The 27,840-nt window shown below is 37.3% G+C and overlaps 1 protein-coding gene across 2 annotated transcripts in view; it reads left to right on the forward strand.

The window, feature by feature from the left end:
- Positions 1-9,504: 9,504 nt before the first annotated feature.
- The window catches only part of LOC139123186 (uncharacterized), a 57,612-nt gene continuing 39,276 nt past the window's right edge, over positions 9,505-27,840 (forward strand). For both annotated transcript variants that reach the window (XM_070689283.1, XM_070689284.1), the window contains exon 1: positions 9,505-9,817. In XM_070689283.1, coding sequence (XP_070545384.1) covers positions 9,608-9,817 — 210 coding nt within the window. In that variant the 5' untranslated portion in view covers positions 9,505-9,607. The remainder of the gene's footprint in view (positions 9,818-27,840) is intronic.

The following is a 27,840-nucleotide window of genomic DNA, read 5'->3' on the forward strand; positions in this document are numbered from 1 at the left end:
TAAACGCAGCCACAGACGTTTTTTCAGACAGAACACTCAAACTAAATGACATCAAATGCACCCCGCCTATTCAATCAATCCCACAAATCGAACAAAAGATTCAATTTGTATTCTTATTGTTACAAAATGTTCTTCATGGCGAGTTGAGAATAAAACCAAAATACGGTAAATTAAGTACAGAAAGAGCTTGAACGGCGCGGTATCACGTTTCCTGCGTCTGCATCTACGTAAACTTCAATCGAGGTGGTAGCTTCAGCGAAACGGGGAAAGCATCAACCGAACAAACATCGCATCAAGTGGCTCAATATAGATTGCTGCCATCGAAATGCCAGTATTATACACCTTATCTATATTATTCGATGCCCCTTCATCACCGTACGTCTATTACAAACGTCTAGACGACATTCCGACGACAGCGAGCACAGCGTCGACTGTTTGATCGACACCTCTACCCCTAGGGTCTATCCGTACTTGGGTCGGGTCCGTAGTGTGTTTTTCCATTGACGCTATCCTCTTTTAGCGTAAGCTAAAGACGGAAAACCCTTGGTTCAGTTTTTGAGGTGGATAAATCATCGATAATATTGAAATTTAGATTTTTTTTCAATTATTTTGTTCAAGACATGGATATATTTGTCTTACACATCCATGGGGAAATCAACACGTTCAAAAAAGTAAGTCCTGGTAACGCTAGCACGCCTTTTCAATAGAAAAGATTTCATGACATTTGCTACATTGTCTCTGTGTTTTGTCTGCAAAAAACGTCAGTGGCTGCGTTTATTTTGTCGCGCGACACAACAGAGAGTCCACGCTGACTCCGTTTTCGCTGTATTTATTTTACTTTAAGCTCTGGCTTCTGATATAACATCGTAGAGTGCCTATTGTTGTAGTTGGATTGACCTAGTTTATTTACCAAACCAAGTTTGTTTTAGGTTTTTTCTATGACGTACATCTTGTGACTGTATTGGAGATGTTCGCTCATGATTACAAAGGCGCAAAGAATATGAGCGATGATTTGACTAAAACAAACTTTAAAGAGCGTCCGGCTACCTGATGTGATGTAGTCTTCATAATTGATAAGGGGTGGTAGAACTATTCCAAGGTATTTATAATTTGTAGTGTAAACTGCAAGTTCCTGAATGAAACCCCTTTGGAATTCCTCTGAGCAATTTCATACTTAATCATAGATAGATAGATAGATAGATTAGGGGCCGGAGGCCTAGAAATACAATAAATCTATCTATCTATCATACTTAATCATGTTCGAATTAAGTGACGCCAAGTACTGTCAAAAAGCTCGGCAATATAATGTATCTTTGTCATAAATGAGATTCAAGCTATGATGAAGACGCGATAAATATGTGAACTTGATTTTTTTAAGATCCAATAACTTCATTACCAAACAGAGAGAAAAATTCAAATTGATGATTGATGATGAGCATATATTATTTCTGAAGTTATGTTGGACAAACATAAGTTTCAAGAAATTGTTTAGGAAACATCGTAATGTCATGAAGTTGTAAGTCGAAAGCATTAATGTCAATCATACAGTAAATATGGGAATAACTTTTGCTTTTGTGGAATCCATATACAAGGTGTTGAAAACCAAGAGAATTTTGAAATATCAATGATCTAAAAATTTAATACAAAATCTAATGTATTGTGACTATCCCATAACCTGTTGCAATAAAGAAACGAAAACAAGCAAAATTTGTCCGAATTTCTGTCGGCATCAGGCGATCATGACACGCGATGTTATATTTACTCAAAGCCAAAATCGAGGGTCACCGTGCAAAACACAAATAATCTAATATTAACCGATATCTGAAATTCAAAAAGGCAAACTCTATTGAGGAGATAAACCTTTCGATTTTCAAAATAAGGCGTGAATTTTTTTCTTACGCCAAGCGCTTTTCAATGCGACCCAGCAAGTGGTAGGTAAAAAATCGTAAAAGCGTGAGTCTAAATATCAATAAAGTGTTTCAAAGTCTATAGTTTTCGTGTCAATATGTCTCTGGATTTAATAATCTCTTTTCATAGAAATTCCTTTTTGAGGTGATAGTTGCCATTGACCTGAGTATAAGCATACAGTTGGCGAATGATTATAGACATTAAATAGGTATTGAAGATACTGACACTTTATTATTAAAATGTGTTCGGCGAAATCCCTTGATATTCAAGTTTTGTCATCAATTAAAGCATTTAATTATTGTCATGAAAGCTTTAACCGAGACGAATAACACTTGAGGTAACCCAAGAGACTTTACTGATAACAAGGCAAGCTCAAAGAAAATAAATTGAAAACAAAAAAGAGTTTGGCATCATTGAAATTAATCCGCAAGAATAATACTCGAGCGATAAGGTGAAATAAGTAGAATATTGGGCAGTCCATCATTGTCCAATTATTACCTGTACCATATCATTCACGCGTTATGCTTCGTTTGTTAAAACAAAATTAAGGTAGTATACGCCATGGCGACAGTTGTTCGGACTCGCAAACTTTTTCAAATCTGTTCTGATCTTCCATATGAGAGGGCTCATTTTGAAGCTTTTTGGATAAGAAAAACTTTCAACCTTTATTTTTCTCTGTGGAGTTAATAGAGGCATGAGGCAATTTAAATTTCAAATATCGGTAAATGTATGGTAATTTGTTTCTCTAGTACCAAAATTTGCACGGCGACCCCGATTTTTATTCTTGATTTGGAAAGAGTATGGTTAAAAGAATCCTTGAAACACGATTTGACCTAATTTGGGATAATTGGATCTCCATATTTTTCAAATTTCTCAAAACTGTTAGGTGCAATAAAGCTGAATGTTGCAATGTTACAAATTACTCTTAAAAACAAGTGTGTAGCTTAGAAAAGCAGATAAGTTTACATTCGCAGATTAAATACACATTAATTCACCATCCAATTATCCCAAATTAGTTCCAATCGTGTTTTGAGCAAACTTCGAGCAGACGTTTAAGTCTTTCACTTCCGAGACGCATACTATCTTTAAGGCAGGGAAATACCCATTGATCTAGAAGTGCTATAAAATTCCATCCGCTTACACATAGGGCTGTTAAAATACTAGTTCGATTGTCTAACAGTGCTTGTGTTAATGTTTACTGTGTACTAGGGGCGCAGGCAACAGTCACAAGTTGGATATTGTTTGAGGAACGGGGAGGGCCGGCCTTAGCATGAAAAAAAGTTTCTTTAATAACTCTTCAAGGAAATGATCTTGGAGACTGAAGATTACAATTACTTGAGGAGATGTCAAGAGATAGTGGCAGAGACGCAGGTTAAATTTGATATGGTGCAGTCAGTCCCCAACTTTACTTATTACCCAGCAAGATGGCGATCAACATACACAGCACCGTCGGCTACAAAAATGAATTACAGTATGTCAGTGCGTATTAAAGTCGCTTATAATGATGATATTAATACTTCTATGAACTCCACCGGAAGTTTAGTTCAGTTCAGTTCAGTTTATTTCGCTAGAAATATAAACTTACATTCACTCAAAAGACACATGAAAAAAAAAATAAAGATAGAGAAATTGGTACAAATGCTAAATTTATGTTCTATAATTTAGCAGGTATTCCTAGCTGGGACCACAATATAGTTCTTCTGAACTAGTCGAGTTGTGGCCCCTAATGTTTATACTATATAGATAACATAAGGTGTACATCTGCGGATATGGATAGAAAAATCTATAGCAATGATTACAAACTATATTTCATATCAGGTACAGATCAAAAAATATATACGAGAAACAAATGATATGAGACAGATCATAAAACAACAAGACAACGTGACCAGAAAACCCCACATCTTTTGGGGAAAATAGTATCAACAGGCAAGTAGCCAGTCTTTTAAATGACGTTTGAAATGTTTTCTTACACTTAACTTTTTATAGAATCTGGTAGTTTGTTCCATAGCATAGTTGCAGCATATTTCAAATTATGTTGGCTCAAAGTAAGATTAACCTTAGGAATATAGAAGTTTTCACCAGTTTTAAGACGTGTTGAATAACTATGAGGCACTGGATCGAGGTAACGATATACCGAATGTGAGAAATGACTATTTTTAAGGTCAAAGATAAAAGTACAAGTATTAAATTCACATTGCTTATGGACATTGAGAATTCCCAGTTGCTGAAATAGAGGGGCGGTATGAGCTCGCGCAGCAGAGAATGTGATAAGGCGGACAACCTTTTTCTGTAAAATTAGGATAGGTTGGAGTAAAGAACTGAATGTATTCCCCCAGATCTCAATACAGTAACAAATATGGGGTAAAATCATGGAGTTATAAAGCAAAAGCAAAATTTCTTTGGGGACGATATGACGAATTTTAGAAATAATTCCAACCATCGGGGCGATTAATTTTCTAACTTTATCAATGTGAGCCTTCCAAGTCAAGTGCTGGTCTAAAATTACCCCCAGATAATTTGTTGACGAGACATTCGCGACCATATTTCCATCCACACTCAAGCTGCCCTCTGTATTTACCAGCCTCTGGGGTGTTTTAATTAACATAAAATTTGTTTTTTCTACATTAACAGTGAGCTTGTTTGCACTGCACCAGTCACAGGCCTTCTGAAAGTCAACATTTATCTGGTCAAGGTTGATGACACTTGTGTTTTTAATAAATTTGAACATATTTGTATCGTCAGCAAATAGACGAAAATCGAAAATATCAGTAGAGTTTACAATATCATTTATATATAACAAAAATAAAATAGGACCAAGAATAGACCCTTGTGGAACCCCACATTCAATTGACCTATATGACGAAAATACATTGCTTATATTGACGGTTTGTTTACGTTCTGAAAGATAGCTTTTGAACCAGTGTAAAGGCAACCCCCTTATACCATAATAGTCTAATTTTTGTAACATAGACAGTAGACAGGGCTAGTCGGATGGAGCGTAACGGAAGTTCTGAAGGGGACCCTTTCCAGGTGATACAAAAAGAACGTTACCGAGGAAAGAAAAACAGTAATGTCGAGTTGCGGACGAAGTTGGCAGAATGGAATCATCTGAAGAAATTAGAGAAGTCACAAGAGGAACAGCAAGCCCAGGCGAAATCGAAGTCGTCCTTTGGCGGTGCAAGAGCAGGCAGTCATTGCCACATGTTATCTAAATTCTCATTGTTATAGGTGTCAGTCAAACAGCTATTGTTTATATTATTCGAGGGGCATGACTGCCCTCAAACTCGGCCGATGCAGATGACAAAGTAGGCACAGCCGGAAAATGCAAAAACATGACATGAAATGATTTAACACAGTGAGAAAGATATGGCTACTCGTTAGATATTCGTTACCATCCCGATAATGTTGCATGTGAAAACTTTACCGACATAGGTGTTGAAATACAATGTGATAAACTCGCTTTGACTTCCTTACGTTGGACAGCATGAAACGCTATTGAACGAAACAGAAGATCTAAAAGAAGTATTTTCTAGAGTAGATGCCTTTATGATAGAATACATAGATTATTACTATTGCAATCCAGAATGCTATGAGAACTACAGACTACCTTCCTTTATCAAACATGGATCATTGGTTTTGCCACAGTTACCATGGAAAGAGAAAATCTAACCAATCACAGATTTTAAGCGGGTGGCCGCTTTTCAAAAACAGCGCCCTCACATGGACATTTTGAATACCAAGGAACACCCCTTTTTACCATATATTGGCATATTTATATTACAGGTGACTGTATACCTTTAAGAAATGAGAGTGAATCTAACCTCTTAGTATACGATATATTGATTACATGTGACAATTCTGTGACATTATTAATGTAGACAAGAACAGTGGTGACGTTGATGTTGACTTCTTGTTGATTGTAGGAGTTGAGATAGCTGGTACGCGCATAGTTTATGCCACCAAGAGGTGGGGGAATGTTCCGATGGTACGGTATGGAGCCAGCGAATGCCCTATTGCCCTGTCATCGAAACACATTATACGAATACATCATTCAACGCAATACATAAGGACAAAAAAACGAAGAAGATTTATTTATGTTCCGTGACATTCGGCAAAAGTAATGCGATGACGTGATTCATACTTTTTTTCGTAACATTGCTGATTTTGCATGTATATTCATGTAACAATTATTGTCTTTTATCAATGGCTGCAAAACATTTCGGTTTTCTTTTAAACATTTTTGGACATGCATCATAAAAACTTTGAATTGAAGCCCGCCACAACACGAAATTCTAACCCACCCAGAATTTTTACATGAAAAAAGACATGATGCGCAACTCCTGAAATGACCCCCGCGCTGACCAGAAACAAATCTATTTTTGTCCTAATGGTTACTTCAAGGCATGAAGTGTAAGCAGGCTATAGTGAATTACTCTCAGCAATTCTACATAAAGCGATAAAGGTTCATAAATGGCAATTTTCAAGGAAATAAGTATGAATACAACGACTATCGGCCAAGTCGATTACAATCAGTCAACGTTAAAATCCGAATTCATGGGGCAGGGGAAGGCCTTAAAAAACTACTAAAATGACTATATCGGATCATGACATCCTAGTAAAAAGGTCAATTTTAATCATTTCAATTTGATGGCAGAAATATGCCATCGCGTGTGCATTACTCAATAACATGTTAGTTGATGGAAAAAGCAACGGGCAAGCAATCTTTACGATGTTCATTTCCATATTTGTATTCGTTTCTGGTCACGCGTACATGATATAGTACATATTGCTTGTACAATATCGTACCCAGGTGTGAGCCATGTCAAGCGGAAAATATTGATAATTATCACGTAATCTTCAAGATCAACATACCGAACGAGTAAATGAAAGAGTGCATGGCGGCCAATAACAAACTCAAGCAAAAATAAAGTAAGAACGTTGAAATGCCTAATTGTTTTACATTTCGAACCTTTACACAGCAAATATGGTGGCAGTCATTGGCCAAAGTGAAATGTAATCTGATCAGCTAGAAAGTATCAAAAACTCAGCGAATACTCCTCAAGGCAAGAAGAAACATCTGTCTTTCTTCCTCGGGATTTTTGTTTTAATATCAGGCGGGGTAATGATCATGATATTAAATTAAAAATGTTATGTACGCTTGCCTTCCTTTCCTGGGAGAAGAATACGTACCATTGACGTCTTAAATGTATCAATTTACACCTGCAAACTTCAAGTCAGTTGCAGGTACATAGACACTATATCCGAGAGACACGTTACACAGCTTTTATGTCTTCATGTGTGCTGGCCTTTGTCAAGATCAGCGTTCTGTCTGTCCGCATGGTATAAGAGAGATATGTTATAGAACCGATGGCTTATGCACTATTATAATTTTAGTAAATAATTTCAATCACATAATAATAGATAAAGAATTAAAGACAACAACATTAATTTAATTTTTATTGACAAAACTCGAAGATTTTATCATTGATTCTACGAGTTACACATTACGTATACGCATGTGTCACAATATATAACATGCCCAGCATAAGGCAAAATGACCTGCTTACGAAAATATTTAATTTATTTTGATAGATTATTTTACCTCCGGGTAATGGTCAAATCGATTTTACAAATAAATTGTTAACTCGGGTACCGAAAACACCTGACTACGTTCTCAATTTGCATACTGCCAGAGGGTCAACTTCGACTGTTTCAATTTTCTTACAAGTATTACATAGTTTAAAATGCAAAATGCATGTTACAACATACCAGTTACTGAATAGGAACTCTATCATCCACCAAAGACCGCAAGAGACTTAAAACAATTCAACGTACATCGTTAAAAATTACAAGCACGCAATTTAAAATATTCAGAATATTATTTATGAAACATTGCTGGGTTGTAATGATTTTGAAAATTACATTCATCAACATACTTGTTATCTGTCGTGTTGTGTTTAAGGAGGTACGCTACCATTCCAAAAAATGTTGGGGCATTCGTGAAGTTGACTTTTCTGAAATAATCTTTATGTCTACATTGCAAAAATATGAAAAAGTATGGGATACCCATGCAAATTTTTTGGAAAAAACACATGCCAAAATTGACAGAAAACCACTAAATCTCACATTTTGCAAAATTTGCACTTACCAGCAGAATCTTTATTTTATCGCAAACGATTAACAGATCCCAGTGTGCATACCACATTTTTGCATTGCCAGGACAGCTGAATAAGGACAATCAACTAAAATTTGTGATGTCTTGTCTTAAAAATTAAATGTTAGACCCTAAATTTATCATTTAACTGTAAAATTAGTCTTTCTTAAAAATATAAACTTCATATAAATGCACAAAATAATTTTCAAAATGTTAAAAAGTACAGCAATATCTATTAAACAGACAGTTTTCTTTGATTTGAAGGCAAAAAAGTTGGGGTCACCACGCAAATTTTCATACTTAATAGCAAAAAGTGACGAAAAAAGGTGAGTTTTGTTAGACCTGAGATTTGACCCTCTAGCTTACTGATATTATGTCAGAGCTACAATTGTTAATTATTCTCTACTGATCTTTCAAAATAAAAATAACTGTCGATTTTTCAGTGCAAAAATATAATTTCGGTTGTTTTGATTCATAAAAACTTCTGAAAGAAATATTATAAGGTCACTATCATGATTTTTTTGCCATTTTGTCCTGTTATTCACGCTCACCAGGTTAGGTAGTCTAAAAGGAACATGTACATCTTCTGGACAAAAGAGGGCACTCTCCTATATAGAATGGTAGCGTACTACCTTAATCATCTCAATTCCCAAGTCTCAAAGATTCGTTTTAGTTTTTCGTAGGGGAACTTGCCCGGCGATGTACATTTTCTGGAAATGTAAACGACGAACTGAGAAATAGTAATAGGTAAACAATTGAGGACAAACCTGCCTCGGAAAAATTGCTACAAAATGTCCCCCTGCTCTGTTAAAGAAATATTCACATCATCAGCCGAATAAAAAATGTCGAACTTTAGGGAAATGTGTACTGTACAAAGCAGAAACAAGTATATTTTTCCTTTAAATTCAAATTGCAGTTTTTGTTTTCTGACCCTTTCTTCCAAAGATTAACAGGTCATTTCTATATCTTATACAACATTCCTCGTGTATTACTTTCATATTACTACATCTTATTCAAGGAATTGCAGGTTTTCAAAAGTAGAGGGAGGAAGATCATGTTGTAGTCGAGATATTCTTTCATTAAAAGTCTGTGCTGCTACGAGGCACAACACGTCAGTTCGTTCATTGTAAATTGAAACTGTACACATCTAATGGAAACTGAAAAAGCAAGCGTTCTACATGTTGACGCAAGCATTCTACTTGTTGACATTCGTCGGTGTGTGAACACCACTCCTAATGAACTCAGTGATCAAGGACGACTCGACGTGGAATTCCAGCAGCCCTCGTGGTGGTAAACAGCTGCTAATTTCACAAATTGCTGAGTTCAGCATTTTTTCGCGCCATATAATAATTCGCCAGGGACTGTAGGAGATAGCTGCAAGCTTGGCAGGCACATTTGGTGTCTATTCACAGCTATATTATTCACCATGTATCTCTGTATAGATCACGTGGCGTTTATGCTAATCATGGAGTCACAAAATGCTCTTGCATCGACGTTTCATAGCATTTAGCAGATAGACCTTGCGCTAACAACGTGATTAAGATGACAGACAATGAGAAAAGAGATTTGCGGAAAATCATCTCAAACTTCGCGAGGAATACCACTGCCCATGGGATACCAAACATTACAAATAGTTCGTCTCTATTCCGCCGGACTGTCTGGTCGGTTATCGTTTTGACAGGGTTTACTTTGTTTTTTTGGCAGTCCTCAGAACTGTTAATGCAATATTTAGATTACGGGATCAAGGTCAAGGTAGGTCATATAAAAGTTTGTTTGCCGAATATGTTTTTTTCTTTCTATAAGCAGAGAGAATCAGTACCGACGTTCATACAAAACCTCGTAAAATGTTCATGTAAATGAAACTTCTCATGGCGTATCTACAGAACCAAGCCATGAAGGTGAAGGACTGTGTAGGAGGCGTGTTCGTAGTTCATGAAACAGGACCCGCAGAATTGTGCTCATTTTAAAGCCTTTGAGCAGGGCTATATATTCTTTAGCTTTGCATTCTTGAAATTTGATATGTATCGCACATGATTAAATATATTCCAAGGCACGGTTGTTTAATTAATATTCATATCATATTTATTTTCGATCTATAATCAAATCTACTGGTAGTTTCTTAAAAATGGTAAGGGCAGTTGTATTGCATTATAATATCATTCGAGGTTTAAAGTATTTGCTATACTACTGTAACAGTAACTTGTTATTTCTTGATTCCATCCCCCGAACCAGTTGTGAAGCCTTTACAAAATGATGCAAAGCTTGGGCGAAGAATGGCAAATTTATGCCACACATGTACAGTGGACTAAAATATGTACAGGGTATCAATTTTCCAAATCAAGGATGGATGGAATGTATATACGATTGCACAGCCGGATTGGATTACGCATATATACATACATATGTACATGCATATTTTCTGACTTTGTGGCTGTTGATGACGATGTATAGTCGTCATTCAAACAGATGTCATTCATATTGTTGGCGGTGAATTAAAGTAAAGGACAATTTTCTGTTAATTTTTTGTGATTGTTACTCATGATCAAATATAACATTGTTATCTTGCTAAATATTATTGTCGTTGGACTTACAGTATTTAGAACACTATAACTCCGCTTGCCGACTAACCCTTTCACTATGTACTGCGTTATTTGTTAACTGGCTAGGCAACTAACTTGCGACTGCACAAGCAGCGGAGCGTGAAAATCTTCAAAGTATGTCCATATATAAGTGGAGAAAATCACACGTTATATGCTATCTAATGTAATGGGAGTTTAGGCAAGATTTGGCGCATCATATTGATTCACGAGTGTTAATAACAGTTCTCAGGACACATTTTTTCAGAAAAACATTGTGTGAAGAAGGCTTTATGTAGCCTTGAGAGTTCAATATGAGTTTCAAGGCAATTTTTATTGTGTTCTTGTTCATGACCCCCCCCCCCCCCGATAGTTTGAATACTAAAAATACACGTAGCGAGGTGTGTTTAGTATATTTTAATTGACAATTTATAATGTCAAGTATTCATATTATAGTCAACGACGACTTACCACCTAGTGGAAAGTAAACTCACAAATGCAATTTAACTTCCCCTGCGTATCTATTTGTCCAATACCTTGTCTCGACATATGTGTTTCTCTCTGTCTGTCCGTCCGTCTGTCGTCCGCACAGACACATACAGATATCTTCCAACGCACATGCATCAGATTTGCATTTATATTCTCCTATTGCCGAACTTTATTAGCCTTAGTGGCCGTTGACCAGCCTTGAAGAATGTATGTCTGTCTGTCCGCCTTCTGTCTGTCCGTCCTTCTGTCCGTCAGTCCGTCGCACACACAGACACAGACAAACATCTTCTCGCGCAAATGAAATAGACCTGTATTCAAAGTCTTGTATTGCCGAACTTTATTAACCTTTCTCGCGGTCAGCTAGCCTTGAAAAATATCTGTCTGTCTGTCTATGGCACACAAGGACACATAAACGCATGCTCTCCCGCACATGCAACGCAACAGACCGACATTTACACAGTCAGGCTCCTATTGCCGAACTTTATGAGTCTTTTTCGCCGTAGGCTAGCCTTGAAGAATGTGTGTGCCTGTCTGTTGCACACACATAAATGATATGTTTTCACCCACCTGCAATGCAAAAGACCCATATTCAAACTGTCTCATATTGCCTTCATTGCCGTAAGCCAGCCTTGAACTTAAGAACGTCTGTCTACTGGAAGACATACGATTATTCTAAGTTCACCATGACAAACTACTTTCTTATCGTAATGCTTCCAACTCATTTGTACCAGAGAGTGTTGATGACAATCGCAACGTTTAATAAGGCCACACAAAACGCGCTGGCAGGAGCTTTTAATGACCTATCAATTACAGTTATGTAGATATCACAAAGTACATGTCACATACTTTCCATCCTGACAGATCATCGCTTGGCATAAATTCGTTCTTACAAATTGTTGTATCAGAATGTTTGTTTATACAGAATGTTGTCCTGGCGGACTCGTTTGTAATCGACATGCTTGATTTGCCACCTATAGAATGTGCCTGTTTTTCTCCTAGTGAAGAGTAAATTGGTATTCCGTCAGCATTTGACGTATATTCATACGTTTTCTGACGCTACCGAAAATAAAACTTACCCACAGAACAATAGCTACAAACATGCATGGTTCGCTTAACTTTTGATTATTTTCCCTGTTGCGTTTCTCATTATTCAGTCATGAATAATTAAGTCGCTGCAATAGCAAAGAGGCTTTGAGACTTCGCAGCAGCTAACATCCACATCTCATTACGTCAACATCAATATCACAATTCATATCGAAGAATTATCTTGCAAATCGACCGACGGATTCATTTAACCTTTTGTAAGCTATATGTATTTAACCCCCTCCCTCAAGTATGTGTCATTTTCCTTAAGGGACGACGACATTGATATATCGATTATAAAATTAACATGGACTTGGAAAACGTTTTGACTAGCACTATCTACATTATTTATGTTCATTCCTACGATCGATTTATTCAGTGACAGTCAAATGATGCACAAAGTCACATCTGATAGGTTGTGTCCTAAATATCAGAAAGGGACACGTGACCCTGCTTCGACAAGGTCGTTCCGTTTAATAAACTAACAAGTGAGCGAACATGATCGCAGTACGCCATACACATCTTTCAAGGCTAAATGTAATTTCAAAACTTCAGAGTGCTTAGTGTATGAGATGAAAAGCCTAATTTCATCTTGGGAGCTTAAAGAAAAATTGTGTAAATAATCAAATGTAACATATTATATTAACGCATCTTTACTATTGCATCGGCGACAGGTATTGGGAGAAAGCATTTCTGTTTGTGTATGGCACTTAACGATTGTTATAGTACATTTGCACATTATGGACCACTTCACATAAGCTGAACGGCACACTCATAAGTGTTTAGCCACGATCATAATTACGCCAATTTCTATTCATCAAGATCTTTCTAGAAAGGATTTTGTCCTCGATATTGCAGGTAACTGTATATCACATAATAACAATTTGGCTATTAAACACTTGCACACGCCTGCCATCACCTCTGTAGTATTATTGGATAGCAGACATTTTTAAGTAAGTCCAATGCCAAACACGTATGTTTGTTCGACCCGAAAGAGTGCAAAGCCAAGGAAGCCAAACAAACACACAAACAAGCATGAAAAAACACAACCAGTCTTCACACCAATTAAATATTTGAATGTTTCCCCAATAATGTTAATCTGTAAGTTTCTCATTGTGCGAAGTTTATCGATCGCCTCCTATCAAATATCATGCCTATCACGACTTTCAATTTTCGACTCATGAGACCGCCGCTTGAATCGTAACGAACAGCATACGAAGCTGGTGTCTGAAGACGGCATGCAAATGTAATAGTGGGCTAAACTAAAATAGCAGGGAATATCTACCAAAATACCAGTATTTGTAATGAATAACCCATACGCTATCATTACTACAAATATTATTCCTCCAGTGAAAAGAGTGCCCTCATAAAAATATTTCAGTGTATACCTAAGGATGTTTTACCTATGTCGGCTTTGATTTGTAATTTAAAATATCACAAACTTTTCAACAAGTACATCTTCTTTAATAAGGGCATATTCAGGGACGGTTTTCTACTTCTCTTTATAATTTATAGTATATCCTTTGCTGCACTGAATCTTATATTTGTTTCTATCCCATGACGTGTAATTGCAGTAGAATGGCCTTCATTTCATAACATTATGGGCAAATACTCTGCATAGCAAAAGAAAGAAGACAAGTCGCTCACAGCCTTTATTATTGAACAATAAAATGGAACAAGCTTGAGTAATAAGAAACAGTATTTTCCTCTATTTTTAGGATATTTCAGTTCAACAAATGACATCCGACGGTTGGTTTGGTTTCTGTAATGACAGTCATACAGTGTAAATAGTAATTATATGTTGCTATTTTAAACAGAAGATTATCGCCCTTCCTTGGTTGTTTTTTACTACAATCATAGAACCCTCGAGCATTTGCCACGTTGGTCGTAGAAATCTATTAATTTATACCTTATACTCTCACAGGATTCCCTTTTCGCACATTTTCATACTACCTCGCGGATCAGGAAAGACACATTCCTTAGTTTAAAAGCCCCTATGAACTTTCGATTCATGGGAGAGTCACATTATATTTGATGACACTATAATTGGCAAATTATATCGTTTACGCATCCCGGGTCACTGTGTTCAGTAGTGTGTTCAGCTGAAATTGCTCAATTAGACAACATAAAGATAAAAATGACAGAATCAATTATAGGGTGATGAATGTTCCATTAAGTCCTAATTAGTAAGAGGTATTTCAGAATGTTAAGTTTTGTTTTGAATGACAGTACAGTGTCATTGCCTTCCTTATTGTGCACACTTTCCCGTATAGTCATGACGTTGAATACAACCTAATTGCAGGAACTGGTGTTATAAATTAATCTGCCATTCTCTGACGCTCTTGTATAAAACGGTTTTTTAATTCTCATACATTTGATTTTTTTCTACGACGGGCTTAAATGTAGGGCTATAATCTAATTTGTTGGTGATTAGGCGCGCCAGTGGAGTAATGGAAGAATTGTTCTTGTGGACTGTAAGTATTCTAACTGTCGGGATGCTTTTTTAAAATGAAGTAAACATTGTTCTAAAAGACTACAAAGCGTCGCTCGTCGAACTATCTTCGTCATATCGTTGCCTACTCCTTAATATACCGTTCCCCAGATCTGGCACCTATGTTGTTCAGTTCAAAACAACATGATAAATATGTAGCGTTTTATCACCGTAAAATGGCAACATCAAATGTAAGAAGGCCATAGGGTAATATATATCACGTGCAATGTCGATAGGTCAAGTTTGTTGAAAGTAATAAACATGTCATTTTCCAGGCATGACAAACACAACACATTATTCGCAAAATTTATCATGTCAAGTACAGTGCATGGTGTTAAAGGTTCCAAAATGCCATCTGCTAAATTAATTAGACTATTAGGAGGAAGGAAGGAGTAATTTTTATAATAAAATAGGAACAAGCAATTTTGTTTGCCTCTGTTTCTCTGACGCATATAAACTTCACCAATGTACGCCATGTATCACCGAAACATTTTGAATGAAGGGACAGCGATCTGATTCCTGGGTTATAATAATTGACCTTTTCCCGCTTATCCCACAATGCAGTGCAGTGGCTATGTCAAACACCGTATATACACTAAAAACAAAGAAAGCATACTGATTTGTGTTGGTTGTACAATGGTTTGTTATAGAAGAATTACACAAATTTTCAAGCTAAAATATCGGTCAGGATGTAATCTGCCATAGAGTTCTATGAGTAACATACCCTGCGTGTACCCTACGGCTAAAGTTCTATACGCTTTGTATACCCTGGCGCGCAATGCATTATGGAACCGGTACAAGAACTTTTTAGCCTCTAATCCCAGCACTTCTGAAAAATAATTGACTTTGAAATAGACCTATTAAATTGTGATATTGAGGGAAATATTACGAATAAGTTTTGTGAAAATTGTCAGTGGGACCAATAAAACCTAAGGCTTCTATGTTTTCATTTGAGTTATCTCAATCGACTGCTAAATTCCCATGCATGAGCTCGAATGAACTGAACAGATAGTTGCGTATGTATATATATTTTATCGTTCTGCAGAAAATAAATAAAAAAGCCGGTGTGATATGACGAGAAAGTTAGAAATACATGACAATAGAACCCTCTGAACTCCGATTAAAGGATAATATGGCTCGGAGAAGAATCATTAAACGCTAGCATATGAGTAATGCTACACGGGAAATTGTCTTCCTACCGCATCAACTGTAACACCTTTATTGAGCATGATGATCCAAAATATGTGTATTAGCTGTTGAGAACAAATAAATGGTGAATAGGCAAAATAATTGCTGCTATAGTTTTTAATTTCCCGTCACAGTATTTAAGGGTGATATCAACATAATGTCAGTTCATATTCGATTATGGTGTCAAATACACAATTGATAATCTTTATCATTATTATTAAAACATTTTCCCCGTAGGTTTCTCTGTACCGATGCCGACAGCATGATTTACTCTACATACTTTAGTCCTTCAAGGCACGGCACAGGGGAGAAATTGACGGAAACAGGTGTTCTTTCCAACTGCGCATTAGTTTTGAGCCATTCCCCAGACATAGCTGTTGTACAACATCTAATTACTAAGTGTCCGTAAATTTATTCAAATATAGAATGGCCGCCGGGCGGTCATGTTGTTGCAATTGTTACATGTACAGTGTGTGTGTGCCCTCCTGTAAAAGGCGTTTTCATGGCGGCTGCCAGTCTCGGCAAATCTAGAAGTCACAGATAATTGCTACCAGACTGTGGTATCTATCGGCAATTTAATGTAAATTCTAAAACTTCTCAGTATCGTAAGCGGCGAATTGTTAAAACCCTTAATGTATCCAAAGATAAGGCCAAAAAAATAATAGGTTTGTTTCTGGTCATTGACATGTGGCAAAAATGATGCGGCGACGCGATTTTTTCCCAAGTTTTTTTATTTTTGGTGGAATTTGATACATTTTTTCCTTTTTTCTGTAGGGGCGAATGAAAAACAGGAAAGAAATAGTTGACGCGCACACTTTGAAATGATGCGCGCGATGACCAGAAACATATCGATTTTTTTTGGCCTAAGTCAATTATTGAATCCTTTCCGAATAGTCTATTAGTTACAGAATAGTCTTTGCAAGGTCTAGTTTCAGACTTTTCACGTTGGTGTACACAATGACGGTCAACCGATCCGAGCCGCTGCAAACCAGCAGCGTTTTACGACGCTACGATCTGCCATTGTTGTTTCGTAACCCTGTAGTCCTGAGTACCGTGCTGTGTGTTCCGGGCGTTACATGGCCCCCACCACAGCCCTGCAGACTCTCATAGGAAAGACCGGTGGACGCGGTTCCAATCGGGACCGCGGATTTCAAACCTACTTTTCGACCGCACTGATCAAAAATCCTACATCGGCCAACTAAGCCACGCACATATTCTTCGTAGGAGCAATTTCGAACTCACTGTCCGTCCCGAACTTGTCATAAGTCCGCTTTTTGGTCTCTGAGCGAGGAAACCTTCAAAGACTGGCGGCCATTTGGAATCTCGTCTTTCGTATACACAGACACAGGCAGACATCTTCTCACGCACAAGAAACAGACCTGCATTCAAATTCTCCTTTAGCCGAACTTTGTTAACTTAGCCTTTCTCGCCATACGCCAGCCTTATATAAAGAATGTCTGTCTGTCTGTCGCACTCACATACACATGGAAAACATGTTTTCAAGCACATACAATGCAAAAGATCCACATTCAAACTGTCTCATATTCCCTTCATTGCTGTCGGCCAGCCTTGAATATCTGTCTACTGAAAGACATATGGTTATTCTCAGACCACCATGACAAAGTAGTTTCTTATCGTAATGCTTCCAACTCATTTGTACCAGAGAGTGTTGATGACAATCGCAACGTTTAATAAAGCCACACAAAACGCGCTGGCAGGAGCTTTTCATGACCTATAAATTAAAGTTATGTAGATTGATATCACAAATTACATATACTTTCCATCCGCACAAATCATCGCTTGGCATAAATTCGTTCGTACAAATTGTTTTATACAGAATGTTATCCATTTTGCACTATCTTGTTGGCGGACTCGTGTTATCATATTTTTTTTGCCAGCTATAGAATGTGCTTGCTTTTCTCCTAGTGAAGAGTAAATGGGTATTTCGTCATCAATTGACGTAAATTCATGCGTTTGCTGACGCTGCTGAAAATAAAACTTACCCACAGAAAAATAGCTACAAACATGCATGGTTCGCTTAACTTTTGATTACTGCCTACACATCATTTGCGATGCGGCCAATTATTTTCCCTGTTGCGTTTCTTATTATTTAGTCATGAATAATTAAGTTGTTCGTAAGAAGCGCTGAGACATCGAAGCAACTAATATGCACCTCTCATGACGTCAATACCACAATTATATCGAAGAATTCTCTTGCAAATCGACTGACAGATCCATTTAAACTTTTATAAGCTGTATGTATCTAACCCCCTCCCTCAAGTGTATGTGACATTTTCGTCAGGGGACGATGATCGATATTGATATATCAATTTCAAAACAAAGACGAACTGGATTATGCTTTTTCTAGCACTATCTACATTATTTATGTTCATTCCTACAATCGATTTATTCATTGACAGTCAAATGATGCATAAGGTCACATCTGATAGGCTGTGTCATAAATATCAGAAAGGGACACGTGTCCCTTCTTTGACAAGGTCATTCCGATTAATAAACAAACAAGTGAGCGGACATGATCGCAGTACGCCATACACATCTTTCAAGGCTAAATGTCATTTCAAACTTCAGAGTGCTTAGCGTATGAGATGGAGATCCTAATTTCATTTTAGGAGCTTAAAGAGAAATTGTATAATCAAATGTAACACATTATATTAACGCATTTTCACGATTGCACCGGCGACAGGTAATGGGAGAAGGCATTTCTGTTTGTGTATGGCACTATGTCGATTGTTATAGTACTACGCCGATCATAATTATACCAATTTATCTTCAATAAGATATTTCTAGATAGGATTTAGTCCTCAATTTTTCAGGTAACTGTATATCACAGAATAACAATATGGCTTTGAAACACTTGCACACGCCTGCCATCACATTCGCAGAATTCAATTAAGGGCGACACATTTGGAAATTTAATTGTGTACCCTGGAAAATTCTCATGAAATTAGTCTGTGTTGTATTATTGGATAGCAGACATTTGTAAATAGGTTAAAACCTGCCAAACACGTTTGTTTGTTCGACCTTAAAGAGCGCATAGTGTTACGTGCAGAGAAAACGAACAAAAGGGTGAACTCAGCAAATAACGTTTTAAACAGAATTTATTACAAAAATAAAACTAATTGCTAAGTTAGGGATAGAGTACAAGCTTTAAAAGTGTACAGACTACTTATCTCAGCTGGGACGGCAAAGCTCCAGTCTCAGAGTTGTAACAGTCAGTCGAATGAATGAACAGTCCTTTGGCTTGCAGGCTTGAAGCTGCACAAAGTCCACAGTATAAATCCAGCGTTGACAGTGAAGGTCTTGAAAAGTCTTGAGAATGACTACTGCTGGAGTTTAGTAACACACAAGAGACACGATCCCAAAAGTCTGACTGGAAGCTGTGCACGTCCCTTTTATAAAGGCATGTAAGAACAATCTAGAACTTTTATTGACATGCTAATTACTGTTCTAAAATTATCTCCCTTACACAACTAATCAACTTTCCAGAACATTCCAAACATGACTAATTGAATTCAAGGTTGTGAGGTCATCAAGGGCAGTGACCTTGGGAATGTTCTAGACTAATTGAACTCAGGTCATGATGAGTGTGGGGGAAATGACCTACATAACACACCCCCTCTTCAAAAAAAGAAAATTTTTCAAAGAAAAATCTTTCTTTTACAAATGTAATCTTGAAAAGGATTTAAGTACTCAAATTTTGTTTTACTCTAAAGTAAAGTTTCTTGAAAGTGAACAACAATAAAATTTCTTGAAAGTGAACAACAATAAACTCTAAATACGAGAGAGACTGCAATTAAATTGTCTCTGCCTTTGATATGTCTAATGTCAAGATTAAACTCCTGTAACATTAAACTCCATCTTAGCAATCTCTGATTTTTGCCTTTAAATTTCTGCAGAAAAACAAGAGGGTTGTGATCAATATAAACCACTATTGGCTGATTTGAAGAAGTAACATAAACTTCAAAATGCTGTAAAGCTAATATCAAAGATAAACACTCTTTTTCAATTGTAGAGTAGTTTCTCTGGGATTTGTTAAATTTGTGTGAAAAGTAGCAAACAGGATGTCCCATGACTATCTTCTTGCAATAAAACAGCACCAGCAGCCGTATCACTAGCATCTACAGCTAATTTGAATGGCAAAATGAAATCTGGTGCAGACAACACTGGGGCACTTTGCAGTATGGCTTTAAGTGTATCAAATGCCTGTTGGCATTGCTCTGACCAAACAAACTTTACTTTCTTTTTAAGTAAGTTAGTCAAAGGCTCAGTAATTGTGGAGAAATTTGGACAGAATTTTCTGTAGTAACCAGCCATACCGAGAAAGCGCATCAGTTGTCGTTTGCAGTTTGGTATGGGAAAACTTGAAATGGCACTGATTTTGGCATCAACAGGTTTTACCTCACCCTGTCCTACAGTATGTCCGAGGTAAGTTACCCTTGCCCAACCAAACTCAGATTTGGCAAGGTTGACAGTCAACATTGCTTTGCTCAGTCTCTCAAAGAACTTCCGCATGAGCTTGATGTGTTCCTCCCAGGTGTCACTATACAGGACGACGTCGTCAACGTAGGCTGCACACCCGTCTAGCCCGGATATGACGTCGTTGATCATCCGTTGGAACGTTGCCGGAGAGTTCTTCATTCCGAATGGCATCACCTTGTACTGGAACAATCCGTCTGGTGTAACAAAGGCGGATATTTCACGAGCACGATCCGTCAGAGGGACTTGCCAAAATCCCTTCAGTAGGTCAAATTTGTCACATACTTGGCTTTTCCCACTCGGTCGATGCAGTCATCAATCCTCGGGATTGGGAAAGTGTCTGTCTTTGTTAAAGTGTTGACCTTCCTAAAGTCCGTGCACATACGATAACTGTGGTCTGATTTGGGAACAAGTATGCACGGCGAACTCCAGTTACTTTTACTGGGTTCAATAAAGTCATTGTCCAGCAGGTATTTGACTTCTTCCTGGAGATATTTCGCTTTTGTTGGATTCAGTCTGTATGGATGTTGTTTTACAGGCTTACTGTCCCACATCAACATCAACGTCGTGATAGATGACGTTTGTCCTCGTTGGAACATCTTGAAACAGGTGTTTATATTCATGGAGCAGTTCTTTCACCTGTTGTTGTTGTTCTGGCTGGAGGTGTGCCAACTTTGTAGACTCCAGCTTCTCCAGGATTTCTGAGTTCTGAAGCTTGACCGAGCCCAGCTTTGAGTTTAGAGTATTTTCACTCAAGTCAGTTTCAGTATCACTATCTTCATAATGGTTTGAACTGACTGCACTGACAGGCTGAGTTATAGTAGGATTATCCCTATCCAAATATGGCTTAAGCATATTTATGTGACATAGCTGTTTTTGTTTTCGCCTGTCAGGTGTTATTATGATGTAATTTAAATCACTCAATTTCTTATCAATTAGGTATGGCCCAAAGTAACGAGCATGGAGTGGTTTGCCAGGAATTGGAAGTAGAACAAGAACTTTTTGACCTGGTTCAAACTTCCGTTTTGAGGTGCTTTTATCATATTTGATTTTCATTGACTGCTGAGATGACTCAAGATTTTCTCTGGCTAATTCACATGCTCTAGAGAGTTTCGTACGAAAATCTGACACATATTGCAAAATATTCAGACAATCATCATCGTCTGATAGGAATTTCTCTTTAACGAGCTTAAGTGGGCCACGGACTGTATGTCCAAATACAAGCTCAAATGGGCTAAAACCAAGAGACTCTTGAATTGACTCTCTAACAGCAAAGAGCAAAAAATGAATTCCTTCATCCCACTGCTTCTCTGTGTCAAAACAGTAGGTCCTAATCATGTTTTTCAAAGTTTGATGAAATCGCTCAAGAGCACCCTGACTTTCTGGATGATAGGCGGATGACCTATACTGTTTAATGCCTAGCTGATCCATTACTTGTTGAAAAATACCAGACATAAAGTTGGAGCCTTGATCGGACTGGACACATTTAGGGAGGCCAAATAAAGTGAAAAATTTGACTAAAGCTTTCACTATAGTCTTTGTCTTTATTTTTCTTTTTTTTGTTTGTTTTTTTTATTTTTTATTTTTTTTTTTTTTTTTTTTTTTTTCTTTTCTAGTGTATGGCTCTGGGAACCGAGTTGATGTACACATTATTGTCAGCATGTACTCATTTCCTGATCTTGTTTTTGGTAGGGGCCCAACACAGTCTATTAGTATCCTACTAAATGGTTCTTGAAATGCAGGAATTGGCTGTAAGGGGCCTTTGGAATGGTCTGATTTGGCTTTCCTACCATTTGACATGTGTGACAAGTTTTACAGAAATGTGCTACATCCTGCCTGAGATTAGGCCAATAAAAGTGACTGAGAATTTTATGATAAGTTTTCCTGACTCCTAAGTGACCAGCCCAGGGCATTTCATGGGCCAGGCGCAATATTTCAGCATGGTAGGGCTTTGGAACCACAATTTGATGTTTTATAGCCCAATCGTCATCAACCAAACATCTGGAGGTCTCCATTTACGCATGAGAATACCAGATTTGTATAATAGGAAACAGAGCTATCTGAAGTTTTACCTTCATCATCTAACCTGTCAAACAAAGACAAAATATCTGGGTCTTTGTGTTGTTCTGCAATGAGATTTGATCTAGAAAATGTCTGACTTTGGTCAGCAGAAGTTTTACTGGAAGTTTCAAATCCACGAGGGATAACGGAATGATCCGTGTCAAACACCTGACTGAGAAAGGTGTCATTTAAGTCAACATCTGTGACATTATTTTTGAGAGTATTTTGATTCTCGGAAGTTTCTTTGACATGGCTCGAGTAATGGCACATGAAGGAAATAAATCGGGTATCTCTTGTTCAATTGGCTCTGGATCCTGATCTAAACTAGGATTATCAGTCACAAGTGGATTAGTAATGACCTTGTCCCCAGCAAGGTCGTTTCCAAGAAGAAGGTGAATCCCTTCAAAAGGCAAAAAAGGCCTAATACCTAAAGTCACAGGTCCAGAAACAAAGTCCGAAGACAAATAGACATTATGGAGAGGAACAGGAATGTAGTCATTACAATCTACCCCTTAATAAGAACTTTAGAACCTGAAAATGACTTTTCAGAAAACGGCAGGGTATCTGCCAACAAAAGAGACTGGGAAGCCCCGGTATCTCTTAAAATTTTGACAGGGGTAGCGGAAGAGAAATCACTAGAAAGTGATATAAAACCATCATGAATAAATGGTTCGAAAATACCCATAATGCTATCTTGAGAAGAATTGACCTTGACCTCATTAATTGGGGATAAGAGGGTTTAACCTCAGAAAATGTGTTGCACACATTATTAGACTCTAATTGAGTTGATGAAGAAATAAAGCCGGTGGGCTTAGATCCACTTGACCACTTTGACCTTCACGTTTCTTTTCAATTTGAAACACTCTGACATTAAATGGCCGTCTTTCTTACAATAATTACAAGAAAGTGTACCGAACTGTTTGTCAGAAGGAGATTGAGACTTGGGATCTGATGATGTGTGAGTGTTACTTGAATTTTGTGAACTGTTGTCATTTGATTTCCTACTTTCCTTTGAGAAATTCTTGGATGAAAAGGAGGAGTTAAATTTACCTGCATTGTTTCTGTATGAAAAGGACTGGGATGGTTTGCTGGAGAAATGAAGATTTGTGGGTCAATGAATAATCATCGGCCAAACGTGCAGCAACCTCCAATGTATCTGCCTTTGTTCATTGATAAATGTCTTGATGTCACTCCGGATGCACCTTTTAAATTCCTCAATCAAAACGAGCTGTCGTAATTTGTCATAATTCTGACTGACCTTTTCAGAAGAACACCAGCGATCAAACAGTTGTTCTTTTGTTCGAGCAAATTCAACATAAGTTTGATCCTTCACCTTCTCACAATCCCTAAATTTCTGACGGTAAGCTTCAGGCACCAACTCATAGCCCTTGAGAATTAATTCCTTCACAGAATCATAATCTGAAGCCTGCTCTACTGACAACTGAATGTAAATTTCTCTGGCTTTACCCACCAAAGCACTCTGCAAAAGCATAGACCAGGACTCCTTAGGCCAATTCAGACTCTGAGCAATTTTCTCAAATGGAGAAAATATTTATCAACATCCTTTTCTTGGAAAGGGGGAACTAACCTGAAATGCTTAGTGATGTCAAAATTGTCTGAAGGGAAGAATTTTCCTGACTTTCTAAGCTCTAAACGTCTCATTTCTAACTGCAGTTGGTGTTCTGCTAATTCTCTTTCCTTTTCTTTTTCCTCTCTTTCTTTCTCCCTTTGTCTTTCTTCCATTTGCAATTCTTTTTCTTTCATTTCCAATTCCCTCTCTTTCTGTCTTTCTTCCATTTCTAATCTTTCCTGCCTTTCTTTTTCTTTCTGTCTTTCTTCCTTTGCAATTCTTTTTCTTTCATTTGTAATTGCATTTGTATTTTTCTTTTTCTAATGCCAATTTTTAAGCTCCAAATCTGCCTGAATTTCTAATTCTAATTTTTTGAGTTCGAAGGAAGACTCAGGCTCATAATCTTTTAAGGCAGACTCTTCAAAATGGCCAGAATTAACTAAATGTTTTGCAATCTTGAATTGAATTTCTCGCTTGCGCATAGATCTTTTGACATCTACTTTAAGGAAATTTGCCAGTGCTATGAGGTTGTCTTTTCTGAGGGAATTAAATGCGTCCTGATCAAGGTCATCCATAAATTCGTCTGGTTTAAATTCCGCCATGATTAAATTTCGCCTGAGTTCACAGTATACAGTAGTTTTGAAAAGGCTGTCAAAATGTTGTCAAACGGCTCAAAATATTCGTCTCCCGGACGAGCCCCCAATTTGTTACGTGCAGAGAAAACGAACAAAAGGGTGAACTCAGCAAATAACGTTTAAACAGAATTTATTACAAAAATAAAACTAATTGCTAAGTTAGGGATAGAGTAAAGCTTTAAAAGTGTACAGACTACTTATCTCAGCTGGGACGGCAAAGCTCCAGTCTCAGAGTTGTAACAGTCAGTCGAATGAATGAACAGTCCTTTGGCTTGCAGGCTTGAAGCTGCACAAAGTCCACAGTATAAATCCAGCGTTGACAGTGAAGGTCTTGAAAAGTCTTGAGAATGACTACTGCTGGAGTTTAGTAACACACAAGAGACACGATCCCAAAAGTCTGACTGGAAGCTGTGCACGTCCCTTTTATAAAGGCATGTAAGAACAATCTAGAACTTTTATTGACATGCTAATTACTGTTCTAAAATTATCTCCCTTACACAACTAATCAACTTTCCAGAACATTCCAAACATGACTAATTGAATTCAAGGTTGTGAGGTCATCAAGGGCAGTGACCTTGGGAATGTTCTAGACTAATTGAACTCAGGTCATGATGAGTGTGGGGGAAATGACCTACATAACAATAGCCAAAGTTGCCCAACAAACAAACAAACAAGCAAGAAGAAACACTACCAGTCTTCACACACATTAAATGTTTGAATGTGAATAATAATGATGTGAATCTGCAAGTTTCTCCATGAGCGAATTTTATCGATCGCCTCCTATCAAATATAATGTCTATTACGACTTTCGATTTTCGACTCATGCGACCGCCGCTTGAATCGTGACGAACAACATACGAAGCTGGTGTGTGAAGACCGAATGCAAATTTTATAGTGGGCTCAACAAAAATAGCAGGGAATATCTGTCAAAAATACCAGTATTTGTAAGGAATCACCCATACGGTATCATTACTACAAATATTATTCCACCAGTGATTGATATAAAAAGTGCCCTCATTTCAGTTTATAGCTAAGGACGTTTTATCTTTCTCGGCTTTTATTTGTTATTTAAAATATCACAAACTTTTCAACAAGTACATCTACTTTAATAAAGGCATATTCAGAGTCCTGTTTTTCTTCTCTTTATAATTGATAGTATATCCTTTGCTGCACTGGATTTTATATTTGTTTCTATCCCACGGGCGATGGGTATGGGCGAATACTCTGCTTAGCAAAAGAAAGAAGAGAAATCGCCCAGGGCCTTTGTAGTTGAACAATAAAATGGAATAAGAAACGGTATTTTCCTCTGTTCGTAGGATAATTCAGTTCAACAAATGACATCCAACGGTTGGTTTACTTTCTATAATGACAATCATACAGAGTAAATAATAATAATATGTTGCAATTTTAAACAAAAGATAATCTATCGTTCTTCCTTGGTTGTTTTTTACTACGTTCATAGAACCCTCAAGCATTTGCCACGTGGGTCGTAGAAATCTATCAATTTATACCTTACACTCGCACAGTATCACCTTTTCGCACAATCTTCATATCACCCCATGGACCATGAAAAGGTACATCCCTTAGTTTAAACGCCTCTATGAACTTTCGACTGACTTCTACAAATCATGGGAGAGTCACATTATATCGATGACACTGTAATTGGCAAATTATATCGCTTACGCATCCCCGAGTCACTGTGTTCAGTGGTGTGTTCAGCTGAAATTGCTCAATTTGACAACACAATGATAAAATTGACAGAATCAATTATTATCAAAAATGACATTAGGGTGATGAATGTTCTATGAAGTCCTAATTAGTAAGATGTACTTCAGAACATTAAATTTTGTTTTGAACGACTGTACAGTTTTATCACCTTCCTTGTTGTGCACATTTCACATCCCCGTATAGTCGCGACGTTGAATACAACCTAATTGCAGGAACTGTTGTTATAGATTAATCTGACATAATTCTCTGACACTCTTGTAGGAAATGTTTTTTTTTTAATTCTCATACACTTGATTTTTTTCTACGACGGGTTTAAACGTAGGGGTTATCTAATTCGTTGGTGATTAGGCGCGCCAGTAGAGAAATGGAAGAATTCTTCTTGTGGACAGTAAGTATTCTCTGTCGGGATGCTTGTTAAAAATAAAGTAAATGTTATTCTACAAGACCGGTACGGTACCACAAAGCGTCGAACTATCTTCGTCATATTGTTGCCCACTCCTTAATGCACCGTGACCCAGATCTGGCGCCCAAGTTGTTCAGTTCACAACAACACAATAAATTTGACAGCTAGTAGCGTTTCATTGCCAGAAAAATGACAGCATCATATGTAAGAAGGCCATAGGGTAATCTATTACGTGTATTGTCGATAGGTCAGATTTGTTGAAATGAAAGAACATGTCATTTTCCAGGCATGACAAACACAACACATTATTCGCAAAATGTATTATGTCAAGTACAGTGCATGATGGTGTCAAAGGTTCCAAAGTGCCATCTGCTAAATTACTTAGACTTTTTCTAGGAGGAAGGAAGGAGTAATTTTTATAATAATATAGAGACAAGGTTATCCCACAATGCATTGCAGTGGCTATATCAAACACCATATATATACACTCAAAACAACGAAAGCATACTGATTTGTGTTGTACAAGGGATTGTTATAGAAGAATGACACAAATTTGCAAGCCACAATATAGGTCAGGATGTAATCTACCATAGAGTTCTATGAGTGACATACCCTGCGTTATGGAACCGGTAAAAGAACTATTTAGCTTCTGATCCCAGCACTTCTGAAAATTAATTGACTTTGAAATATACCTATTAAAATCATGATACTGAGAGAAATATTACTTATAAAAATTGTTATTGGGAGCAATGAAACCTAAGGCTGCTATGTTTTCATTTGAGTTATCTCAACCGACTGCGAAATTCGTATGCAAGAACTCGAATTAACTGAACAGATAGTTGCGTATGTAGATATATTTTATCGCCCTGCGGATAATAGATAAAAAGGTCAGTGTGATATGACGAGAAAGTTAGAACCCCGATTAAAAGGTAATATGGCTCTGAAAAGAATCATTAAACGCTTGCATATGAGTAATGCTATACCAGAGATCGTCTTCCTACTTCGTTAACTGTAACACCTTTATTCAACGTGATCATTCAAAATATGTGTATTA

This window comes from Ptychodera flava, chromosome 22 (assembly GCF_041260155.1).
Source record: "Ptychodera flava strain L36383 chromosome 22, AS_Pfla_20210202, whole genome shotgun sequence".
Classification (NCBI taxonomy): Eukaryota; Metazoa; Hemichordata; class Enteropneusta; family Ptychoderidae; genus Ptychodera; species Ptychodera flava.